Source organism: Pocillopora damicornis, chromosome 14, assembly GCF_964200805.1.
Source record: "Pocillopora damicornis chromosome 14, jaPocDami1.2, whole genome shotgun sequence".
NCBI lineage: Eukaryota > Metazoa > Cnidaria > Anthozoa > Scleractinia > Pocilloporidae > Pocillopora > Pocillopora damicornis.
Genome location: NC_142683.1, coordinates 5,411,419 through 5,435,995, shown reverse-complemented (window position 1 = coordinate 5,435,995; position 24,577 = coordinate 5,411,419). Strand labels below are relative to the sequence as shown.

General features: G+C 38.3%; 3 protein-coding genes across 3 annotated transcripts; 1 reads left to right on the top strand and 2 right to left on the bottom strand.

Annotated features, from left to right (window-relative positions):
- Positions 1–1,344: 1,344 nt before the first annotated feature.
- LOC113667655 (uncharacterized) lies at positions 1,345–7,490 on the top strand. The gene is made up of 6 exons (XM_089193843.1): positions 1,345–2,377; positions 3,300–3,411; positions 4,025–4,146; positions 4,676–4,790; positions 6,496–6,550; positions 7,450–7,490. The coding sequence occupies exons 1-6, from the start codon at positions 2,193–2,195 to the stop codon at positions 7,488–7,490; spliced, it is 630 nt and encodes a 209-aa protein (XP_089049969.1). The 5' UTR covers positions 1,345–2,192.
- A 3,193-nt stretch (positions 7,491–10,683) lies between these two features.
- On the bottom strand, positions 10,684–11,681 carry LOC149034135 (uncharacterized). Its single transcript, XM_089193478.1, has one exon. The coding sequence runs from the start codon at positions 11,608–11,610 to the stop codon at positions 10,957–10,959; it is 654 nt and encodes a 217-aa protein (XP_089049604.1). The 5' UTR covers positions 11,611–11,681; the 3' UTR covers positions 10,684–10,956.
- An 8,091-nt stretch (positions 11,682–19,772) lies between these two features.
- On the bottom strand, positions 19,773–22,343 carry LOC149034134 (uncharacterized). The gene has a single exon (XM_089193477.1). The coding sequence runs from the start codon at positions 20,685–20,687 to the stop codon at positions 20,055–20,057; it is 633 nt and encodes a 210-aa protein (XP_089049603.1). The 5' UTR covers positions 20,688–22,343; the 3' UTR covers positions 19,773–20,054.
- Between the last annotated feature and the right edge of the window lie 2,234 nt (positions 22,344–24,577).

Below are 24,577 nucleotides of genomic sequence, written 5' to 3'. Positions count from 1 at the left end.
CAGGTGAAGATCAAGCGACTTCATTTGAAGGGACTACGGGAGGGGGGTTTGTTTTCCAAGCTATCTGATCATCTATTTGTAACGTACACACGTACATATAAAGTGTCCTGTGGTTAGTTTACAGTTCAGGCGTCTTATGAGGGCAACATTACGTTTCAAGCTCGCTACCGTTACGTTATCCGGCCGGCCATGTTTGATTAAGAGTTGGTGTGGACGGTGTGCGAAGGGGGTTGGGAAAAACGTAAAATCTATAGCCCCACCCCTCCCAAATCCGCTCAACCCCTCCCCTCGGAGGGGGGATGAGCTAGTAGTATGGAGCCTGCAAACTGCAGACCAAACTGAGAAAGACTCCACTTTCTACCACATAGTTTGTTCGAACGTAGGAAAAGAAGCCAACATACACCCCCGCAATTTAGCTAATTTTAAGGTTCGCTCTTTTACAAAATGATTTGATATTATCAACTGAGTTGATACCGTGAATTGGCCATCGTTATGAGTTTGAAAACTGACGTTTCGAGCATTATCCTTTTTTTATTCGCCATACAGTCACCATTGTAAGAATGAGTTCCAATTCATTCTGCAACTTGCTTTGTGAAACTAATCCTTGGCTCATGCTAGGAAATACAGTAATTGAGGAAACTACAGGTCAAAATTCATCGTGTATTAAGAGTTTCAAAATCTCCTTGACTCTTGCTCACTGATGGTGGCCTGAGGGATGTCAAGGAAATTACTTGGTGCTGTAGCAGGAGCTTGCAGTGGTCCTTTAATGTTCAGTTGAGGCTTGTGGCTAAGGAATGATTTTGATGCTCATAATCAACTTTGAGGTCTAATTTTTCATAAGGGGATTTAATTGGTTCTAATTTAGTCAAGGGCTTGATTCTGCCAAAATCCTGTGGCCATGAGTTGTTCAGAGAGAATTTATAATGGCGGAATTTAAATATGTGCTTGAATAATTGCTGCTTCACATGTAAAATGGTAACAATGCTGTAAGTATTACTATTTTTAAAATCTATTTGTTTAACAATCTGTGCTATTCAGTTCTCAAAGAAAAAAAAATTATTCGGAGTGATGCTCTTGGGCTGAAGTAAATGGAAATATAGAGACTGGGCAGCCAACAAATTTATGTCAAATTGAGTGTGTTAAATAAACTGGCCTCAAGCTAAGGTACAGCTACATCATTATCATTATTATCATTATTATTTTTTTTTTATTATTTTTTCCTCTCGAAGATATTATCTTAGACTTTAGCTACCCTAAAATTCGAGAGAAAAGAAAGTTATGTAATTTCATGTTGGGCCCAGCGATACATTTAAGAAAGTTTCAAAACGTAAGATATTATATCGTAATTTACGCTATTTACTGACCCTTTTCTGGGGGAGTAATTCCTGATGATAAAAACAACCTTCTATGAGCAAATAAGAATTCTCGTTACTTTTTAACCCATTAAGCACTGGTCACGACAGATGTTTGTTTTGTCACGCACAGCAGACGCCAGTGCGGTCGTGATGTTGACGGGGGCAAATACCCAGATTTCGTACTGTGCGGTATTTTGACCACAACTCCCGATTTCCGTCGCCTAAAAAGACGAATTTGTAGAGACATATTCTGTTTGATACTTCTCGTTTCCTGTTTTCCATTCCAGCTTCAAAATTTACCCCTGTTTTAAGCCCTTACAAAGCAATATTACAACAACGAACAACCGATAGGACGCAAACTTTCTTAACCATGTTTACGTTCGATCCGAAAGGATCTGGTTACGAGTTTTATTTTGAGCAATGAGAACCTGCTTTACATTTCCAATCACATGACAGGAGCGTGTCTTCTGAGGAAGAATGTTTATTTTAGGATTACTTTCGTGGAAAAAGTTCAATCCATCAGTGCTTTAATCATTTTCAGTCAAATAATAAATTAGATTTATTTATTTAGATAAATTGGCTTTTAAGGTAGGGGCAAATTTTAACATAGTGCGTTTGGTTTTTTTCTTTTTCATAATTTTTTTGCTGTCATCTCGTTTTTTTTACTAAACTGAATCTTACATGTCTCATGATTGGCCATTTATAGTAATAATAGTCAGGCGGTTAATTCACGTGAGACGTAGCCCCAGATATACCTCCATTACAAACGTAATCAGCAATTCCACGTCTCAATATCTCCAGTGTGCAAGGTCGGATATTTAAAAATTTACATCGAGAATGGCAGATTCATATCAAGTCCTAGCTATTTGCATGTTACTGGTGGTAATCAGCTGCGTTTCGCGCGCGCGTGATTGTATCCCTGTGCACGGATACGAGAGTTGCGCGTGCTATTTTCCAGCAGTTAATGACACAAGGGAATATGTCAACCTTCTACCATTGAAGATAAATTCGTCTTCTCCAAGGTATGTCTCGTACTCGTTGTGTAAAGTGGGGGTTCGCCTTTGCTGACTGAAACACCTAAGAACACCTTTGTTTACGTAAACTTTCGAAGAAACTTCGCAACTTGTGGCAACGTAGATCAGATTGTTGTGCCAGAAGGCACAATTTCTCATGTCGATGCCTGAATTTTTTGCAGGCTTCTTTTCTATAATTTCGTTGATTAAAGCTCTCTTTGGAGAATTATTTCTAAACTGAAAGTATTGTAAGCAAACTGAAGGCAAGGTTTTCTCGCAGCCCCAAACTTCATTATGCAGGCGATTTTTGGAAAACAATAGCGTCAACGGTAGAGTGACTACGATTATCTTGAAATCTTATAGAATTGAATTAACTTATTTCTAGATCGTACAAGCTTTTTCTCCAACATCAGCCGTTCTTTGCGAAGAAGAATGAGCTTGATATAATTGAGATAAATCATGTCGATTGCTAGGGAATTATCACTGCTCGTGTTAATTAACTCAACCAACGGAGTCGTAATCCATTATTTAAATTCTACAACTATGATACTTAATTGAATTTTTGTTGTACATGCGTTATTGACCAAGCGTGAGATCAGGTCGCTGGAACAGTTACATCAGTTAGGATGTACAATTGTTAGTGCAGTATTTGCACAAATTCACGACTTGCATTTACTTGCAAGTCAAACACTGTTTGTAAGTCATAATTAGCCATCTGTGACCAACAGGCTTAACTCAATACAGTAATTATTGTGTCGTCAAAATATTTAAAGAAGAAACTTTCATCTTAAAAAATGGGAAATACTAAGCAGTAGTGTACTGAAATTGGAAGTAGTCTATCATTAACTATGCTGTAAATTCGATTAAAAGGTCCTGAGGTCAAGTGATTGTAATTCGCAGTGGTTAATAATTTGTAACATACGTTTTGTAGGTTTACAAGTAAGACCGAGAACAATTGGTACATATCTTACAGTCCGTGTGCTGAGTTCAGTGAGTTTGTTGGGGAAAACAGTACCAGCACCACCTCTTGTTCTAAGACTTCGGTGGGTATCTATTGGCTTCTGAGATCTAAGGATTACATACATTATAATAGATGAGAGTGCATGTTCACTTGTCTTGAGATTGGAAGGGATTAAGATCCAACAAGTCATGCATGTAATAAAAAGCAAATGGGAAGAGTGATCAGTCCTCCTTATTTCATTACTGTAATCATAAATCTCTCAAAAATCCAAAGTGAATTCCTATTTATGGCAAATAAACAATAGTAAGTGCAGTCTGTTGCTTCCAGGCAGCAGTGGGTTAACCAGTGCAAAATTAATTGGTTTTTTGATGGATCAGAGTGCAATAAACACATATATTATATATCTCCATTAGTACTCCATTGATTGGTCAATTTTGCAGACCACGTTTCACTACACAACCTGCTAAATTAAAAAAGTAGAAAGTTTGAATTGAAGTCTTTGGCCTGCATTTGAACTCAGAGATGTAATATGTTGTAAATATCTTACTAACCCAGTTTTCTCAGTCCAAACTGCAAGTTACAGAACCTCCTTATTTCTGCTCCAACTTATAGCCCGTTCATTGTGGGCTCAATTAGTAAGAGTTATGAATGCTTGTTTTTGTACATACACTTATTGATCTCAAACTGTATACTAGGTTGCCAGATGGACTAACTTATCTGCTCACCAGTGTGATAGTTTGGGTGATGAAGCAAGTGGAAAATTTGAAATGGATGTTGACAATGAATTTATCAAATCAAATCTTACCCTTGAATTTCAGTGAGTGCTTTTAACTTATCAAATTAACAAGAATTTAAACAAAATTAGCCATTAAAAGAGTGCATGTAGATGCTACAGGTACTATTTGGAAATAAACTCAGCATTGAAACATATTATCATCATTGTTATTATTATATATGATTCAATAACATTGTTATTAACTTTTGCTCTGTTCTGCTATGCATGCCTTTTCTTCTAGCATCCATAATCATCCTTGAATTATTTCAAACAATCTTTGGAATCTATGATATTTTTTATAGATATGGAAATTCTAGTTTTTGTTCAATCTAAAATGTTATTTCATAGTTACATTGCTGTCTTTGTCATCTTCATTTTTCACTGTTGTGATAATGATTGTAATTCTCATGGTCATGATTATTTTTTTCATCATCATTACTGCTTGCAGCATCAATATTGTTATTTCCATCAGTAATATTATTATCATTATCATCATTATAATTTTTATGGATTTTAACCAAGTTGCTACTTGCTTCAAAGTGTTGAATTATCTTCTTCGTTTTTGTCACAGGAATTCCAAAAGTAAACATAGAGCTGTGATTTCATTAATCTGCAATCAATCTTTACCACAAAATGAGGCGGTCTTTGAATATGTTGGCACCAAAAATGATCCAGTGGATACATATGTAAGTACACATCAGTGGATACATTGGCTAAAAATGTCAAACATTTCAGGAGTTCATATTTTCTTTACCTAACCACTTTTTAAAGTGGGACTTATTTTACATAACAAGCAGGACCCAGTTGTTTGTAGGCAGACTAGCACTAACCCAAGGTTAAATGTTAATATGGGTTTTTTTATTGCATTATTCAAATGCCTTTTTGGGATAATTTCCTGTGTTCTTTTTAGAGCATGAAATAGTCTCATTCCAGACAAAAAGAATTTGACTGAATTTTGTTTTAAGGAGACTCCTTAGGGTTTTTGCTCAATGATGGTATGCACGCCAGTGTAATGTTTTTCTAGAAAATTTTTATGTTTTTGCATTTCAAGGTCACTAAAAGCCATAAAAAGGTAGTGATCAAAGTTCAGACTTTTGTTTGCATTAGTAAATATTATAAAAATAATTTTCTTTATAAAGCTAAAGTTCCACGAAGGGAGGCACTCGTCAGTGATGATTTTCTTTGCCCTAGATTTTCTTCAATTTGCTTCAATGAAATATCTCTCAAAATTTTCATAATTTGAAATGCAATAATCTTACTTGAAAGATCCCTATTTTCTCTGTTGCTTAATATTACATAATGGGATAGAACTTTGTTAAGATCAGTATCTGAGCATGTTTAGAATTTCAAATCTGTCGCCTTTTGGCAATCTTTTCCCTCTATGTTTTCTTTTTGGTTGACCTCTTTTTCAGGCATAGAAGGCCTATGAATGTTACAGGTGCAATTGCTGGAAACCCTAGATTCCATTACATAAAAACTATATTGTGTAAAAACTGTCTTAAACACACCTTTTCAGATAACAATGGTGTGATTGTAGCAAGCCACCATATTTGTTTTGCATGCTGACAATTTTAGAGCTTGTGCTTAATTTTCATACCCAGATCTCATCGAGCCGAAAAACCCTATGAAGCCTCATTAAAGCTATCAGATCTGAAATCAGATTTCACACTAACCCTGGATTATCTTAACCCAGCTTTAAAAAACCCTGCCCTGACCTATACACACCTTTTGAGTAGTACTGACTTTTGATCTATAAGGGGGATGAAAAGATCACCACTAAGAACAATTTTCCTTCTTAAATTGTTGCATAAAACAAAAGGTTCCATATTGCATTCTGCCTGTTCTGTAACAACATGTTTGACACAACAGGCTGGACTTAATGTAACAATCTTTAGTTTGTACTACATTTTTACATCATCTGTGATCTATTAGTCTGAACAAACCCATGTCAACATGTAATGTATTTGTTAACTTTAATACATTACACATCTTGCAGTGTTCATCGTGAATATTCAGGCAGGCGAGAATACTATAACACTAAAATTGATTACCAGTATTAGATATTTGGAGTGTCATACCAAAAGGCAGGGCCTGGAACTCAAACTTGCATGCACTGAGATTGGCAGAAAGTTAGATAACGAAAGGGAAAATAAAATTTGGACTTTGTGTATGTTTTCAGAAGAAAGAGTGAATATTAAGAGTTGAACTGAGAATGAGTTTTATAGTAATTTTATTTTGGGTATCATTTGACAAAATTGAGCTTGCCTACACTGAATAACTTAAAAAAATCAAAAACTGAAAATCAGCAATGCACAAGAAAAAACAATTTATTTTGATTTACAGTGTATCTGTACCATATGTTCAAATGCTGTTCTTTATATCTTCAAACAGTACTTGTCATTGACCAGTGCTTGCTGTTGTCAAGGAAAATGTGGAATTCCTCCTGGTAAGAATTATTGCAATAGCCTATTCCTATTCCTTTTTGTTTGTTGTTGTTGTTTGTGTGTTTGTTTGTTATTTTTGTTATTTTGGAGGGGGGGAGGGAGGTGAGTACAATTTCTCAGTCTGCCCACCTCTCATCCTCCAATATTATCACCTACAGTATTTAATATTAAACTATTTACTTATTGGTACCAAAAAGTGATAATGATGATGATGATAGTAGTAATCATTTCTACTAATACTGTAGGAAAAGTTGTTGTTTATTGTGGCTTAATGTACTGTTGATAAATGAACACATTTAATCACTTGTCTCAAATTGTAGAGTCAGGCTATCAGTTCTATTGGTAGCAACAAAAGTAGTAATGATAAAGATGATGTGTAAATGATATAAATAATAATGATGATAATGATGGAAGTAATATAATTGTAATTATAATGATAGTGATAGTAATAGTAGTGGTATTTAAAAAATGAATAATTTAATAATTTTGCAGCTCTATGCCTGCAATATACAATATGATTACAAATCTGAAATTTTTGTTGTTTGCTGAGTAAGAAAGGGTTGAGCAAGAGTGTAGAGTATGGGCCTCAGTACCTTAAACCATTTGTGGGGTCCCCTAAGGTAAATGATTAAAGAATGATTTTCTACTGTTTCTTGCTCAACTGCTAAATTTTCTGAAACCGTTCACACTTTGACTGTGATACACTGCTGACTTGAAGATGATATGTAAATGATATAATTGATTATGATGATAATGACAGAAATAATACAATTATAATAATAGTGAGAGTGGTAATTATAGTAGTGGTAACAATAAGAAGTTGTTGCTTAATTAACTAATTTCCATTTCACATCTAATAGTCAATCAGGGAATAATAGTGATGATTCATTTTTTTCCATAGAAATCCCTTACACAACAAAAACACGACGCGCCATGAGATAGAATAGTCAATTGCCCGCTCAATGGTAACTGCCTTCAATCCTCAGTCGTTTACCAAGCCACCGTCACACGGAACGACAACAACACCTCTGAAACATACATCGGACTCACAGAAACCGACTTCAAAACAAGACACAGAAATCACACCGCATCATTCCGCCACGCCAAGCACAAAAACTCTACCGAACTTAGCAAACACATCTGGACACTCAAGAACGACAACATTGACTATTCTATCTCATGGCGCGTCTTATCATCTAACTCTCCCTACAACAGTTCCAGTAAAAGATGCAACCTCTGCCTAAAAGAAAAATTCCTGATAATTTACCGACCCGACCTCTCATCACTTAATAAGCGTAACGAACTCGTATCTTCATGCCGACACAGAAACAAAGCGTTGCTACGCAACAGCTGAACTTGAGAGTTTTTAAGTTTACCGCGTATTATGCAAATTTTCCTAGTATATAAACGATAGTCACATGAATATTCTTTCATTAAACCCCTGAAGAGTGAAGCGATTCACGAAACAGGCTTGTCGGGAAATGTAGTTACGTCCTTTTTTCCTCTCATAATATTTATTCTGCTCTGCTTCAACGCATTGAGCACTGTTCCACGCGAAAATCGACTCGCAGACTTCCTATATATATATATATATATATATATATATATATATATTATGCATGCTCACTAGTTTTTCTAGTTTGAGCACTCTGGCATGGCTAAGATGATCCCACATATGTGAGATCACTTGGGGTGGCTATATGGTCTTACCTCCATCCTAGCATCAGCTGCACTGATGAGGCCCAGAAGGCCGAAACAGTACTGTCTGCAGTTAGTTAGTTATATATATATATATATATATATATATATATATATATATATATATATATATATATATTTTAAACTAATCTTTAATGAATTAGATATTTAATTTTTCTTCGTAAAAGAAAAGGGAATCAAGTGAAAAAAGCCGCCCCGAGAATGTTAGACGGTTTTTTAGTCTCGTATTTCTAGTCTCTTTCACCAGCTGTGCAGGTGAAATGATGAGATGAGATGAGATTTTTTTCTTAATTTTAGTGCTTAAGATCAAATGGTTTGATATGATTTCTCTTGCATTAATCTTAGCGTCACGATCGTTTTTCTCCAAATGTAGATGAGTGTAAACTCTAGAAGCTTCCTGTGTGCTTTACAGCAGAACAGAGCACAATCAAGGCTTTTCTATTTGTTAAATATAAAAACATGGCCCGATCGAGTGTATTAGCCGCAAAGCCAATTAAAAGGCATTTTTGAAATGAAGTTAGCTAACTATGAGCGTTATTGTATACAATTTCAAAAATACGACGTCATTTTTGATGGTAAGTGTCGGGGTAAAGATCAAACGACTTCATTTGAAGGGACGGGGGAGGGGGGGGTTTGTTTTCCAAGCTACCTGATCATCTATTTGTAACGTACACACGTACATATATAAAGTGTCCTGTGGTTAGTCTACAGTTCAGGCGTCTTTTGAGAGCAAAATTACGTTTCAAGCTCGCTACTGTTACGTTATCCGGCCGGCCATGTTTGATTAAGAGTTGGAGTGGACGGTGTGGGAAGGGGATTGGGGAAAACATAAAATCCATTGCTCCACCCCTCCCCAATCCGCTCAAACCTTCCCCTCGGAGGGGGGGATGAGCTAGTAGTATGGAGCCCTCAAACTGAAGATCAAACTGAGAAAGACTCCACATTCCACCACATAGTTTGTTCGAACGTAGGAGAAGACAACATACGCGTAATGCCAGAGTCCCCGCAATTAGCTAATTTTAAGGTTCGCTCTTTTACAAAATAATTTGATATTATCAACTGAGTTGATACCGTGAATTGGCCATCGTTATGAGTTTGAAAACTGACGTTTCGAGCATTATCCTTTCGTTATTCGCTCTGGCGAGGAGCTAACGCTCGAAACGTCAGCTTTCAAACTCAAAGGTGGCTAATTTCCTGGTCATCAACTCAGTTGAAAATACCAAATTTCGGCCTTGTTACACTCTACCACCGACGTAGCACCACAGTTTCTTCAGAAAGTACCCACTTTATTTCTTCGTACTTTTACAGCCTGAATGTAAAATCTCTTGAACTAATTGAAACCCTGTTACAGGGTACAGGGTTTGAGATGGGTACAGAAAGAGCTTGTAGGTTGCTTCATTCGATACTCTTCTTTGCTCTTAACCCTCTGTTCCCTACGAATGATAAGCCTCAAATTTTTCCTTATTTCATCACTGAATCAAACATAAAGGACACGAGAAAAAAGGAAATGATCACTCGGTTGGCAATGCTGAACTTTGTATTTCAATGATTACATCAGTCATTGCAGCTACAAAAGAAAACTAGCGTACTACACGTCTGATTGACTTTCGCTTGTGCTTATTCGGAAATTTTAGCGCCAGGTTACAAACTTATTCAGAGAAAGGAAAAAACCAAACGAAAACAAACAATCTTTGCTTGGGGAGCATGAAGCAAGGATAGGCATCGCCCAATTTCTTAGTGTCTGACAAGGTAACAACGTAGGGGTCAAAAATCTGCGGCTTCAGTGTAACAGTGCAGAAAGACATAATGCTTTCCTACACATGCGCACTTAAATTAAACTATTCCAAGGCGTGGGAGTAACTTACAACCTATAATTTCGTAATGGATGACAAAGTTCCTTGTAAACCGTTTCCTGTTTGCGCAAACTCGCATTTCATTCTAGTTTCACGTGTACAAACGGCATCAGGCGAACAATTTGTTTCAGATCTTTGGCTGGCCCTGAGCCTCTAAAATATCGCATTTGAGTGCAGATTTATCGACTGATATTTTGAGATTTCCAGAGCAAAGTAACGCGAAAGTGGTTCAGAGTCACACACTCATGATAAAGGGTGAACCTCTTCCTGTTCAAGGTTAGCCCACACTTCTAAAAAAAGGCGTTCAACCCGCGCAGAATAAACGTCTACCCAAAGATTTAAGTAGATTTTTTTATGCGCACATCGCTTTAGGAGAACAGCTAAACCTGCATTCTCGGTCGTTTCCGATCGTTACAGAAAGAGCTTGTAGGTATCTTCATCTGATATTCTTCTTCGTTCTTAACCTTTTGATCTCTGAGAGTGACTAGCTTTAAATTTTTCCTTATGATACCGTACCTGAATCAAACATTAAGAACATAAGAATAAAGGATGTGATCACTTAGTTGGGATGCTAAACCTTTTATTTCAATGATTACATCAGTCATTGCAGGTACAAAACAAAACTAGCTATTCGATGTCTTCATATTATACGTCTGATTGAATTTCGCTCGTGCTTAATTCGGAACTACAAACTTACTCAGAGAAAGGAAAAATAATAAACAAAACAAATTAAAAGAAAGGATCGTAGTTTTATAAGTTGCATAATCTACCTGTTCACAACAACGTGTGTTGCAAGTCTAACTTTAAGTTTCCTTCTAGCTGCTCGTGCATTCTCCTCAAATCTTCTGTGAATCCTTGTACACGGTGATTTCAATGTAGTTGATGGTATACCTTTCAGTGCTTTTAAAGCGATACAACTCAAAGGTCAGTCCCTGGCTCAACTTTAAGGTATCGGAATACTGGGCCACAATCTTGTGGCCATCATCTATGGCACAGTACGCAGATCCAAAGAGCTCGCTGGGCTTGAAAGACAGCTCAAACTGGTCTGGGTTATTCCTTGAAGTGGATCTAACAGTCGCCGCGACATCTACATTAGGATTTCGCAGCTTGGCTCTGGCGGACTCACCTTCAACAGCTCGGTAAGGACCAAGTGTGGCGTAATCGTGGTTGGGATCCAAGAGCTGAATTCCCACAGAAAAGTCCCCGTCGGATATCATGTAGGACATGGGGTCCCGGGGCCTCTGAGGCTCGGGCAAAACGACACCGACTCTCATCTTGACAGTAATGTCTTCTTCATTACACATCACGCCAGGGGGAATTAGACGAACTCGGAATATGTTCTCCCAGTCGGAGGAATCCTGTAGGACGACGAGGTTCAAATCATTTCCCTCGTAGCCACAGTTCCACTCTGCGTTTCTGCGCAGCCAGTTGGGGAGCATGAGACGATGATAGAGCAGCTTGGCATCGCCCGTCTTCTTAGTGTCTGACATGGCAACGGGTGTAGATATCAAAAATCTTCGGCTTTACTGTATCAGTGCTGGAAGATGTGATGCTCTGTTACAGCGGCGCACCCAAATTTATGCCATTGCAAGTAGTTTGGGTAACCTATGACCTAAAATTTCGTAATGCATGACAAAGTGCTTTGAAAATCGTTTCCTGTTTGCGTTCAATTTCTTGCGCAAGCTGACGTTAGCCATCCATCCGTAGCCCTTCGTCAACCGCTCTAACAAAGGGCTAACGCTAGAAACGTCAGCTGGTGGCAAATTTATGCCACCAACTCAGTTGATAATACCAAATTACCTTGTTATACTCTCTCACCGATGCAGCACCAAAGTTTCTTTAGAAACTACCCCCTTTATTCAATCGTTCTTTTACAGCTAAAATGTAGAATGAATTCAAGTAAAATCTCTCGAACTAACTGTAACCCTGTTACAGGGTACAGGGTTTGAATTGGGTCCAGAAAGAACGCGCGTGTAAGTTGGTTCATCTGATATTCTTCTTTGTTCTTAACCCTTTGATGGCTGAGAGTGACTAGCTTGAAATTTTTCCATATGATACCGTACCTGAATCAAACATTAAGGACATGAGAATAAAGGAAATGATCACTCAATTGGCAATGCGGAACCTTTTATTTCAATGATTATATCAGTTATTGCAGGTACGAAACAAAACTAGCTTTTCTTTGTCTTCATATCATACATGTGATGGAATTTCGCTCGTTACAAACCTATGAAGAGAAAAGAGAAAAAAAACACAAACAAACAAAACAAATGATCGTTATTTGAGGAGCACGAGGCGACAATAGAGCAGCGTGACATCGCCCATATTCTTCGTGTCTGACAAGGCAACGGCGTAGGGATCGAGAATCTGCGGCTTCGCTGTAACAGTGCCAGAAGATGTGATGCTGTCCTACAACTGCGCACTCAAATTAAGCTATTCTAAAGCGTGGGAGTAACCTACGCCCTAACATTTCGTAATTGAAAACAAAGTGCTTTGTTAATCGTTTCCTGTTTGCAGAAGCTTACACTTCGTCTAGTTTCACGTGCACAAACGGCATCAGGCGAAAAATTCGTTTCAGATCATAGCCTGGCCCAGAGCCTCTAAAATATCATATTTTGAATGCAGATTGTGAGATTTCAAGAGCAAAGTAACGCGACAGTCATTCAGAGTCACACATTCATAATAAAGGGTAAAACTCCTCCTACTCACAGTCAACACACACATCCTAAAAAAAGGCATCCAACCCACGCAGAAGAAAACTTCTCACAAAGTTTTAGTTTGGCAGATTTTTTGTGCACATATTGCTCTAGGAGAACAGCTAAAGCTACATTCTTGATCGCTTCCGATCATAACAGGGGCATTGTTCTCTTTTACACTCTGTTTTGACTAGCAGATTTGCTTTAGCATAAGATTTCGTTTGGAATAACATGATATCGTCTGGATAACGTGATATCGAAATCAGACGAATTCCTTTGGTCATTTTGCGCGGAATAGTAAATTTGTAGAAAAAGCCTGGCAAAAAGTTGTCACGAGCGTGGGACAAGGAAAAATTCAAAGTTGCTACGAGGAAGCAAACCTCTTTTAAGTCTGGCTCACAGTGCGTGTATTCCATAGGTCTAAGGTTTGATTCCTCGTGGGGACTCAGAATTTATTCTTTGTCTAACGCTCGTGACAGGAGGGAAATAATATTATTGATTGATTCAAATCCTCTCCCTGACGTGCCCGACTTCCTTCTGAAAGCAAATCACTGATCTGATGGAATTGTAGTCACGTTCATTGCAAACTCGAACGGTCAACAAAAAGTCATCTGCCATCGATATCCATAATATCAGGAGAAATTGATCGAGCGTATCAGCCGCGAAGATAACTCGAAGACATTCTTATGTCTTGCAGTCACGTCACAAATTAGTGGGAGCTGCGCAGGCTATTATATAAAATTTTGAAAATATTTGCTTAGATGTTAAAGTTTTTTTCTTATAGATCTAACTACTTCATCTGTAAGGAGGAGGTTGGAGGATGGGGGGGGGGATATCCTTTGTGCTTGTCTTAATGTTATGTTGTTTTCCTAGCTTTCTGATCATCTCTTCGGCTGTAACATATATAAGTAGACATATAAAGTGTCCTGTGGTTAGCCTACGATACAGGTGTCCTATTTGGACAGCATAACGCTACAAGCTCGCTACCGTTTATCCGGCCGGCCATGTTTGATTTAGAGTTAAAGTGGACGGCGAGGGGAGGTATTGCCTCACCTATTAGTCCTCATTTCCTTTCTTTTGACCGTCGTTCACCCCCCCCCCCCCTTGCTCCTCCTCCTCCCTTAGTACAAATTTCGTTCTCCCCTTAGCCCTCCCCTAATGTAAAATCAAAGACGGCAGCACTTGCACATCAAAATTATGCAATCTTGTGATTGAAATTGTGCATTTAGATGGCTCCTACCTCAGATGCCTCCGCTAAAATATGCTTAGTATATATTAAATAGTCCACTGCAATATCATTTTCCGTTTCAATTTAAGTTTAGTGAGAGAAGCGTGACCTAACTTTGAGTTGTTTTTGGTCCCACGTAATTTGCGCTTCCACGATCATGTTCAGTGATCACTCTCAAGAGCTCCTGAAGGTTTCTTCACCGCAGTGCACATATACGATTTTCATCCTAATCAGATAAACTTGGTTGCTTAAGTCGCGAATTAACGCTCTTACCAAAGACTGGATATTCACTTGGTAATTAACGATGCATAGTATACAGGTATGTATATATAGAGCGATCAGCAATCACCTAACTTGTACTCCAACGGTTTGGTTACCGCGATATCCCGATAACGCCTTATCCCGAAAGGCTCTTAGCAAACCTTTAGGCTCTAGTTCATTGTATAAGACCCTGCAATATGTAAGATAAGCATAAAGTACCATAGAATTTCGGGGTGATCTGGGTGTCCGGAGCGAATTTAAAGCGTTTTGCTTCCAGTGGATTCATTCAGTTGGCGTTAATCAAACGTATCTTGAAAAGGATAGTGAACAGGGCACGCCAGATGAACCAAAACCGAGCTAAATTGCTTAAATCAGCCAAAACAATTCACACGAAGCAAATTAACAACCTCTTGACCGAAGAAAATTTGTGCTTATTCAAAAATAGTCCAGAACTTTTTAAGGTTGAAAGCGCGACTGTTCATTGCCATGAATATTCTTATATTTTACTCATGCGCAACGTGAACATATTTGCATTTTCACAGATGCTCACTGTGTGAGCTTGGGCTTCCTGAGGTTGGACGTTAAGGTAGAAACACATATTCTTTCAACGTTATCTTCTTTATGCCTGAAAACGAAATCTCCAACAGTTTTAAGGTGTTTTATTTCATTATTAACTTTTTTTACACAAGAATTAATGGTCCCAATGATTCCACAGGTTTCGGAGGTTCCTCGGTCTACTGATCCATAGTTTAGGTAACACCCGCTTTAAGACACTAGCCACGGTTTGACAAAACATTTGCATAAATCTGAACTAAACTTTTAAAGGTCATCATATATGTAAAAGCGCTAAAGCCTTGAAAGCTCATTTTCCTGTTCAGCTCTAACATTTATTCTCATTTAAGGAGCGCCAGAATACTTTACTTCATGCAAAAACTTTGATTAGCAGGCGTAAGAGTGAGTGAGATGTTGTTTATGACTATTGCTATGTCTGGACATGTCAATTATCTTATACACAGCAATGTTTGGTCCACACTACTTAAAACACTTTAACTCGCGTGCTTGACCAAGACAGAATACTACACCATTAAAACAATATCACGCATTGTGTGTAGGAAAGTCGCTTACTGCTACTGTTTACCATTACTTAGAGCATAATAGTTTTGAAGGTCTTCGACATTAAATAGAATTTTGACCATTGGAAATACTGTGTATGCTTCCATTAGGTACTCTGTGCAGACAAATGAATATCTATTGTTAACTGATGTTCCATCCGTGGTTCCAAAGAACAATAAAGTATATACATTACATCGTAGTGACTCATTAGCAGGAAGGTTGCACTTGACATCCAATCACGGCCATTACATGTCCCTTGAAGATTCTTTGAGAGACTTTTTTTCAAACTATAACTGCTGTTTGTTAACAATTCGCATTAGTACAGTTCCAGTGCTTAAGAAGTCTGCAAGAAATTTTAAAATATTTGTTTCGTATTCCAAGGATTTGCTTAGGATGCCCCATTCATTTGGGAAGTGCACTTTGCTTTACATTGAAGGCATGGAAAACCTTGAATCATATTTACAATTTCCTCCTTGCAAACTGGGGTTGTACCTTTTGAGATTAAGGGTGTCTTGGTCAGTGATTATCAAATTGAATTGCTAGGTGTTTATGAAAAGCAGAAAAGTAGTGATATGCCTTTTGAAGTCAACCCAAATGAAACTAGTAAGAGGAAACGAAAGTGTTCTGCTGAAACACCAAAGGAAAAGGAAAAGGGACTGATTGCTAACGTCAGTATGAGAAAAAATCAAAGTGCTCTGTGAGCAAACTCGTGAATTGACACATGATTTTTTAGACTATGTTTAATGTTATCTGGTTTAGGGAATTTTGTGGTTGATTGTCATATCTAGAGTACGAGCAGTAGTTCAGTGTTCGCTAATGTAGCAAAGAAACAAAGCAACGTTGGGATAAGAAGGCATTACAATTGAAATGATCATGCTATTACATTTGACAAGGTGGATGATGTCATGTGTTTTAAACGTCTGTCATTTTTGTTTCTGGCTCAAAAGAAAAGGTTGGAAGTAAATGTGGGTGAAAAGTGAAATTTACTGTCTTTCGTTGTAAATATTAGAAAATCAAGGCAATACTGTCTTAATGAAAACATTAACGATTCCCTCCTTATCAAATGAGACAAACGGGAACGAGTTTTGTGTGATATAACTAAGCCAAGCCTGCCACCGTCATTTTGGATCTCCGCCTGGGTAGATTTAAGTCACGTGCTAGGCAACGTATAATCAATAACAAGATAGAATTTCATTTCAGGCCTATTTATCAATTTTGTGGTGTGTAACTTTCGCATTTTACTACGTTGTATGTATGTTGAATCTTCAAATTGTCTTGAAACTTAAAAAAAATTGTTCTTTAAAAATTCACTGAAAATCGGTAGCTAAAATTGTTTGTTTACGTGTTATTTGATTTTCGTGTTAACTTGTTATTTCGTCAGTCACCGGCATCTTCTGTTGCTTCACACAGGAAAAACACACGCGACGAAACGTAATGATCAATTTTGTCCTCAATCTCACGCCATAACAGAAAAAGCTTTTGAACATCTGTACTCTTACATCTGTAACTCCGAGCGCTTCGCAGTAAGTGATATTTTCAATGAATCTTCGGATTGTTTTCAAGTTCAAGGATTGTAAATTACAATTTTATGAAAAACGAAGGTTGTTCTGTTATTTCAGTGTGAATCCTTGCATGCCTGCCAGTCGCTAGCGCCGCTTGTTGAAACTAAAACGAAAAAACAAACTTTTTTAAGATTATCATTGGCTTCTTTTTCACCCCACCACTATTCTTAGCAACAAAGGTCGCCATTTCGTCTGTTTATTGCTCGCCAAAAACTATCAAATGCACTCAAAAGCCTAAAATCTAAAAAAAGTTTACGGGAATCGACCAATCGAGCGAGCGAGCGAGCGAGCGAGCGAATGGCATTCCCCACATCGTATCTATAACTCGCTCTTGCGCATGCGCGCAATTCACGAGTTAAAAACGGTGAATGAAAGTGACTGCCCAATTTTGGCGCGATAACTTGTTTAAAGATGCTAATACCGCGCACAGATTGGAGACTAGGAACCGTTAAAAGACGTTGGAACAACCATTATGGCCCTTTCTAGTCAGAATAGCTTGTTCCAAGTTTTCAATTAGATAAACGAAGCGCAATAAAAGCGGTGGGATGGAAAACGAGGTAGGTGTACGCGACCCAATCAAACCTAATTCTTTTCACTCCTCCTCTTCTACCGCTCCGTTTGCTGTTTCATTCCGTATTACTAACTGAACTCGATGCGGAACTTTCATCGATGCCCAGGCCAAGTTTAACAACCGCAAAAATCCTCAAGTTAACTTTTCGGATCAACATCAGTATCTGGACAGCTACCCACCTACCCCTCCCCTAACTCAACAATAGTCAATTGATAACAAGTTAGGGTTACTGTTGGGTTAGGGGAGGGGTAGGTGGGCAGTTGCCCAGATACTGATATTGATCCAACTACTCTTACTATGCCAACTCATCTTAGGATGTAAACATTTCAAACCCAAAGAACCAAAGACGTCTATTGGAACTTAGAAAACGGTTCTGTGAACTTCATATCTCACACCAACTTAAGGCGAAAAACTTGAATAATGAATTGAGAAAACGCAAACCTGATATAAGAAATCTAAAAAATGAAGTAAGAAAAGTAGAAAATCTTAACTATAAAGCAAGATTGTCCACAACTTTGTGACGTTAGTCATCTTAACAGCCCTCTCTAGCTTCAATATTTTGTTTTGTTCCAGTGCAGATATCAAGGGAAGTCCCCGTTTTTATTTTGTGAATTGTGCGCACATATGCACTTGGTAAGGCGAAATTTGAAGAAAAGAGTTCTCTAAAGTATTAAACTAAAAAATTCTATTGATCTATCGATCTGTCGAGGCAGAATTATCAATATTTTACAGTGATTATACAGTCACACAAAATGAACACTTGATCATGCAAGCTCATGTAAGCGAGAGAAGGATGGGTAAGGATCCCTCCCACTCTCTTTCAATATCTTTCAATGTTTTGATAGTCTCTATCAGAAATGGAGAGCAGAAGCTTTATACTAGAACCACGATCAGTGGAAGGAAAAAGTCTTGGGACGTGCAAATTTTTTCCTTACCTAGCTGTATTGGTAGTTGGTATCAACATTACTTTCGCCCATCATTGTAGAATTAATTGAACTTCTTACCCATTGCATCTCGTAATTTAAGCTAATAAATTACTGAGTTTACCTATGCATCCATGTTTTCTGATTTTCGGGAAATGTTTTCTTTATTTTATTTTATTTTAACTTCAAAATGTAAAAGCATGGACCATCTCCCGAATTGATCGGTATGACTTCATTTACGTTTCTTTTCATCGAACTTCATAAACCATACAAAGGGCATCTTGAGTATTTTGTCAAGTTATGACCTTGCTCTCCGAAAGCCCAAGTGTAAGCACATCCAGGGCATGGAAAATAAATTAGTATGGGGGTAGCATAGGGAGAAACTGAGCTAGCTTTCTTAAATTCGTTTGTATTGTTCTAATTTTAATGTAAGAGGATCTTAATGGGTTTAACCGATGGCCAAAAACTTTAGCAGTTAGGCGTAAAAATTGACAAATTTGAACCGATAGTTGTAAAAAAAGTTTACTCCAAAAAAAAATTTTTGATGACAACGATGGAAAGATATTAACCACTAGTCAAAACGGCCAAAATGTTTGGAAGTGGTGGTTTGGGTTACACCCCATCTAGACTAAAGGTCTAAGAGTGACCGGCTTATAATTTCTCCCTAAAGTATATTATCAGCCTTAGATCAAATATGTAGGTCAAACTGCCTCTTGATTGTGAAATAAATTCTTCTTGTCATACCACAGTAAATGTGGAGAGAACAGTGAGGAGAATATGGATGCTGATGTCAAGGTGGAAAGGCATAATTTATGGCTAAATTTCGTTAATCATAATATTTTCAATTGAATAAATCGTTTACATAAAAGAGCGTGCAGGTTTTTTGTTTGTTGGTTTGTTTTTTTTTGTTTGAGGAAGGATCACGTGGTTTTCAGGGGTATCGGAGGGAGATCAGTCGTTGTTAGCATAATTTAAAAGGATGGACTAAAGAAATTGATTACCAATGATGCAGATCATTATAATATTACAGACCCTGACGGGGGGGGTCAGGTAAATTTCATTGTGATACAATCTGAAATCCTCCTGGCCTTCCGCCCCCCCTCCCCCCACGACAGAGCCTGAGGGGGGTCAAGACACCCGCTCTTGAGTACTTCATGAAAGCCATTCCATTTCGAACCAATAATGTATTTATAAATTCGAGATGGTCTTTTCGGAAGGGAATTAGATGAAGGGTAGGGAAGCTCTGTTAAATCGAGGGCAGAACAAAGCACTAAAATAATTCTTCTAAGCTTCAAATGTTCAAATGCAAAGCTCATTTATTTTCGAGTGTAATCGGGCAGCTTATTCAAGCATTGAAATATGGAAAGAAACAAAACAAAACAAAACGAAACGAAGACAACTCAAAAGCAAAACAAAATGATACAAATGTTTCACAATTTAACGCAAATATTTCTGAAAAGGACTGAACAAGCGATTATCACTTACATACTAGAGCTGTCTAAAACAAAGAGCAAAACAGCAAAAGCAAAGTCTTAAAAAGTCCAACTTTTGTTTGGTGGTTTCCGTTTCCTGTGCCTTCTTCACATGGAGTCCTTGTATATGGTGACTTCGATGTAATTAATGGTGTACCTTTCTGTGCTTTTAAAGCGATACAACTCAAAGGTCAGCCCCTTCCTCAGGCTCAGGGTATCAGAATACCGAGCGACAATCTTGTGGCCGTCATCTATGGCGCAATAGGCAGATCCAAACATCTCGGAGGGCTTGAACGTCAGCTCAAACTGATCTGGGTTATTCTTTGAAGTGGAAGAAACAGTCGCTGCAACTTCTACATTTGGGTTTCGCAACTTGGCTTTGGCGGACTCACCTTCAATAGCTCGGTAGGGACCAAATTTGGCGTAATCGTGGTTGGGATCCAAGAGCTGAATTCCAATAGAAAAGTCCCCGTCGGATATCATGTAAGACATGGGGTCCCGGGGCCTCTGAGGCTCTGGCAAAACGACGCCCACCTTCATCTTGACAGTGATGTCCTCCTCATTACACAGCTCGCCTCCGGGAATGAGAGGAACTCGCAAGATGTTCTCCCAGTCGGAGGAGTCGGGTAGAATATCAAGATTCAACTCATTCCCTCCCTTAGGAGAGTTCCACTCTGCATTCTCACGCAGCCAGTCGGGGAGCATGAGGCGATGGTAGAGCAACTGGGATTGACGACTCATGGCTTGTTTCGCTCTGCAAAAACTTAGGAGAACTGGCAACACCTTCAACTTACCTCGAACAGTGTGTCTGACTTTTCTCACACGCGAATTTAAACCATTTGCAAAGAAAGCAGTAGGTGTGGCTATGATGTCAATTGTTTTGAGCGTTCGTTGGACTGTATTTACAGAAATTAAGCTCAAACATATGCACTGTATCTGGGTATCTTTCCCTCCTCAACAGCTGATCTCATGTACGGTGCATCAGACACTTGCTGATTGGTCGAAAAAATCATGCGACTATCGTATGACCTCAGAACAATAGCAACGCTACGACTCCTTTCCTCGGGAAAGTCCCCGTTGTATTGCATCATCAACTTCCTGTTTTTCTGAGAATGTCTCGCAATGATAAGTGAGCAAAATTTAAACAGCAAATATTTCTTTTATTACCCACTGATTAGTGCAACATGAACACGTATCGTACTTGGCATTTGCAATCATTAGAGAACATGAACTCCTTGTGGAAATTTTGAGTTCCTGTTTACCTTACGAATTTTCCCCCGAAAGTGCCGCTGCTTTATCTCTCAGTTGCTTAAGTGCGCTGCTGGATTTCCTGTTGTATCGCACTCATGTTTGTGTTGGTGAAAAGTGAATAGCATTTTGCACTTGTTGACGGCTGAAGCATGCAACACAAAAGATACATTCTAACCTGTATTTAGCGGTCGACTACGTTGAGGTCTTGTTTTCACAAGTTTGACAAGTTTAAGTCGGAAAAGTCTGGAAGTACAGTGAAAACAGCTCGTCCTTAGTTTAGCGAGTGAAAAATGCAAGCTGTTTTCACAAGAAAAAACGGGGGTTTATCTTGCCTTTATGACCGGAAATTCCAGCAGAGTGATACTGTCTCCGTGATGGTACAACTCGTCCTGATAAATGCCGCAGCCAATCACATTGCCCGTAGTGACAGATGCCTGCCAAATCGTGAACTGGCAAATATTTTCCAGACGCTCGTGCTCACCTCCCGATTCCCTTTGCAAACAGTGCTTTCGAAATGGCAGACAAATTCACTCGTAATACTTTCCCGCTCCAACAATCCGTCGCATCCTCTCCATTTGGCGAGACATTAGTCGCATCCTCTGAAGAAAAGCCGCGTCACATGAGACATGGTTTGATGTTACTCTGGTTTAAAGATTTAATGAATGTAACCGAGAAGTTACGATTCATAAACTCAACGTTTCGACGCTCCTGTCTAGTGCCTTCATCAGGGGTGATCTAAACGCTGCAACAAGAGGTCCTTTAATACGCTCACTAATTAGCTGCCTTTTTTCTGACGAGGTGTAAATAGGAGTCAGGAAGTAAGCTGCCATCGCACTATTTAAAGGAGCGTGTGCGGAGTTAATATGACGAGCCTCCAAACAAAGGCGCTGGTGGTAACGCTGATTAGGGGTGATAAATTAGACTTTTCTCACCGAATTGTATGGTTAGTCAGGCGTGAGTGCTCCGATATCGATATGGCTGAAAATTTCTTTCTTGCAAAAACGTCGTCTCCTTCGGAGAAATATGGCGAGAATCATTATAAGGGAAGTCATTAAAAATCCTTCGTCTTCCGCCGTTTTTTCAAAGTTGCACGCTTTTGTAATTTGAATCTTCTAAGTAATCGGCTTAAATTTCGGGTTAAATTTCACAGTGAAAATAGATGTCAAGTCTAACTACTAAATGTCGGTCTGTAAACAAACATCTAGAAAGAATGTTCAGCTAGAAAAGTGGTCTAGTGAAAACACAACCATAATAGCGGGTCAGGGTGACCAATAAATACAGTTTGCCCACTTAATACTACACTAATGAATAGAGAAGGCTTTACTGTGCTCTGTTGTAAAGCAAGCAGGAAGCGGCTAGAACACGAAAGAAGTGTAAGGAGAAACACTCGACTACGTCTCGCGTTTCTTTCCACTTCTGGTTCCTAGGTGCTTTACAGCAGAACAGAGCACAGTCAAAGCTTTTTTATTTGTTTTATATTATGGAATCCGTTAAATTCCCTACGTATTTTTTTCCGCTCCTTAACTCAAAACTTAAACGCGAAGCAACTTACGTTCCATCACGTAGCATGAGAACAACGTCCAAAGTCCAACCAGCACATACCCAATCATTGTACTACACAAACATTAGGCAATTTTCCACGTGCTTGAAACATATTCTACTGGTCAAATTCTATTTTGCCAAATTATACTTTGCTCCATCACGTTTTATTTCCTCATAAACAACCTGCATGCATTTAATCCCGTATTCTAACCGCATTGATAGAGTCTGTTGAAGATACAACAGAGGTCCAGTTTTCTTTTCGTAGTAAAATTACGTAGAGTTATATTTTTCATGCAGCTAACTATAGACGAATAATTAAAGAACGGCAGTAAGCGCTGTCTCTTTTGCGACCGTTATTTGGTGTCATCACGTAACGCGGTCTCTCTCAAATCGTTGTGTGACGAGACCAAACAACACGGCTGCGAAGGAGATTAATCAATCCCAGTAATCCGAGCGCTTTATGGGTGGAACTCTACCCATCATTTCCGCCAGTCTCGAAGAGTGGTGTCTTTCTTCGGTCTTTAAGCAACTACGAAGAAGAAGGATTGAAAAAAGTACGTATTCAAAAAAGATTTAAAAAGTTATGAAAAGTACGTATACATATTCTTGCATGAACTTTGTCGACACCATTTCTCACATGTTGTGCTAACGGGCTAAACCACAATTTCAAAGTAATAGAGAATTGTTGGAGTTTGTTGTGCATGAAAAATGAAATATATATATAAAAAAATATTTATCTTAATGAATGATCGAAATTTATTGAAAGTCGATATTTCCTAAATATCCAGGAATGTTTCCTTTCGTTGATTTCACAAAGTGAAGCCTCAAGAAGAAAAATTATCGAAAAGCTTCCAAAAAATGTAAATTCAATCACAAGAATATTCCTTGGGTACCTGAATGAATAGTCGCCCAGCAAGAAAGACATGTACAGATGACTATGAAGAATATCAAGTAGACAGCCCGAGAAAGAACCGAGGGCACTGAATTAAGAAAGTTAAATTATTCCAAACTGAAAATGCAATGACATGTAAATATAAGTATCGGAACAGGTGCATGTTGTCTTTCAGTAGTATTTTAATTATCTAATAGCTGGAGTGAGGCCTCAAGCTTCTGTAATCAAAATAGGCTTCAAAGATCTCGACGATCCTCAGCTGAGTTATAATGATAGTACTGCACCGCTCCTCAATTTTGTCCTATGGTTGACGAGTGTTCCTTCCGAAAGAAAGAAACAGTTTTGCATTTTACAATTTATCCGTGCATAGCCATCTTGTGTCAGCAAAATAGGCTTATATAAACACAAGACACGATAATCTCTTGATAAACATCTATTATAAAAGCGAAACCTGGTGCAAAGTTCTTTATTGACCAAGCTTGTACGGTAAAAAAGGCATGATGTTAACCTCGTTCTTTCATTGCGTTTTAAAGGACCTGAACTTCGTCTCAGTCCATTAAAACGTAAAAAAAAGAACTCGTCCAATTTACAACCATCTTGACTGTATTCATAGCTCTGTTTGTAGCACAGCTTGAGGGTTAGTCGGTCTTCCCAAGGAAAGGAGTGATCGTATCACTGCACTTAAAAGGGTGGTATCGTTGTTGTGACAAAAACGACTTTATTCTTTTTTTTTTTTTTTGCTGCGTTCAGTGACGCATTTATTGCATGCAAGTCACTTTTCTAGAAGGAATGTTGTATTATATCATGGACTTCCCGTTTTTCCGAGAATTTCTCGCAATGGTAAATGAGCAAAATTTTTGAATAGGAAATATTTTTTTGTTAACAAACTTTACTGGTAAGAACAATAGCAATCTGATAACTCATTTCTTTGGGAAAGTCACTTGTT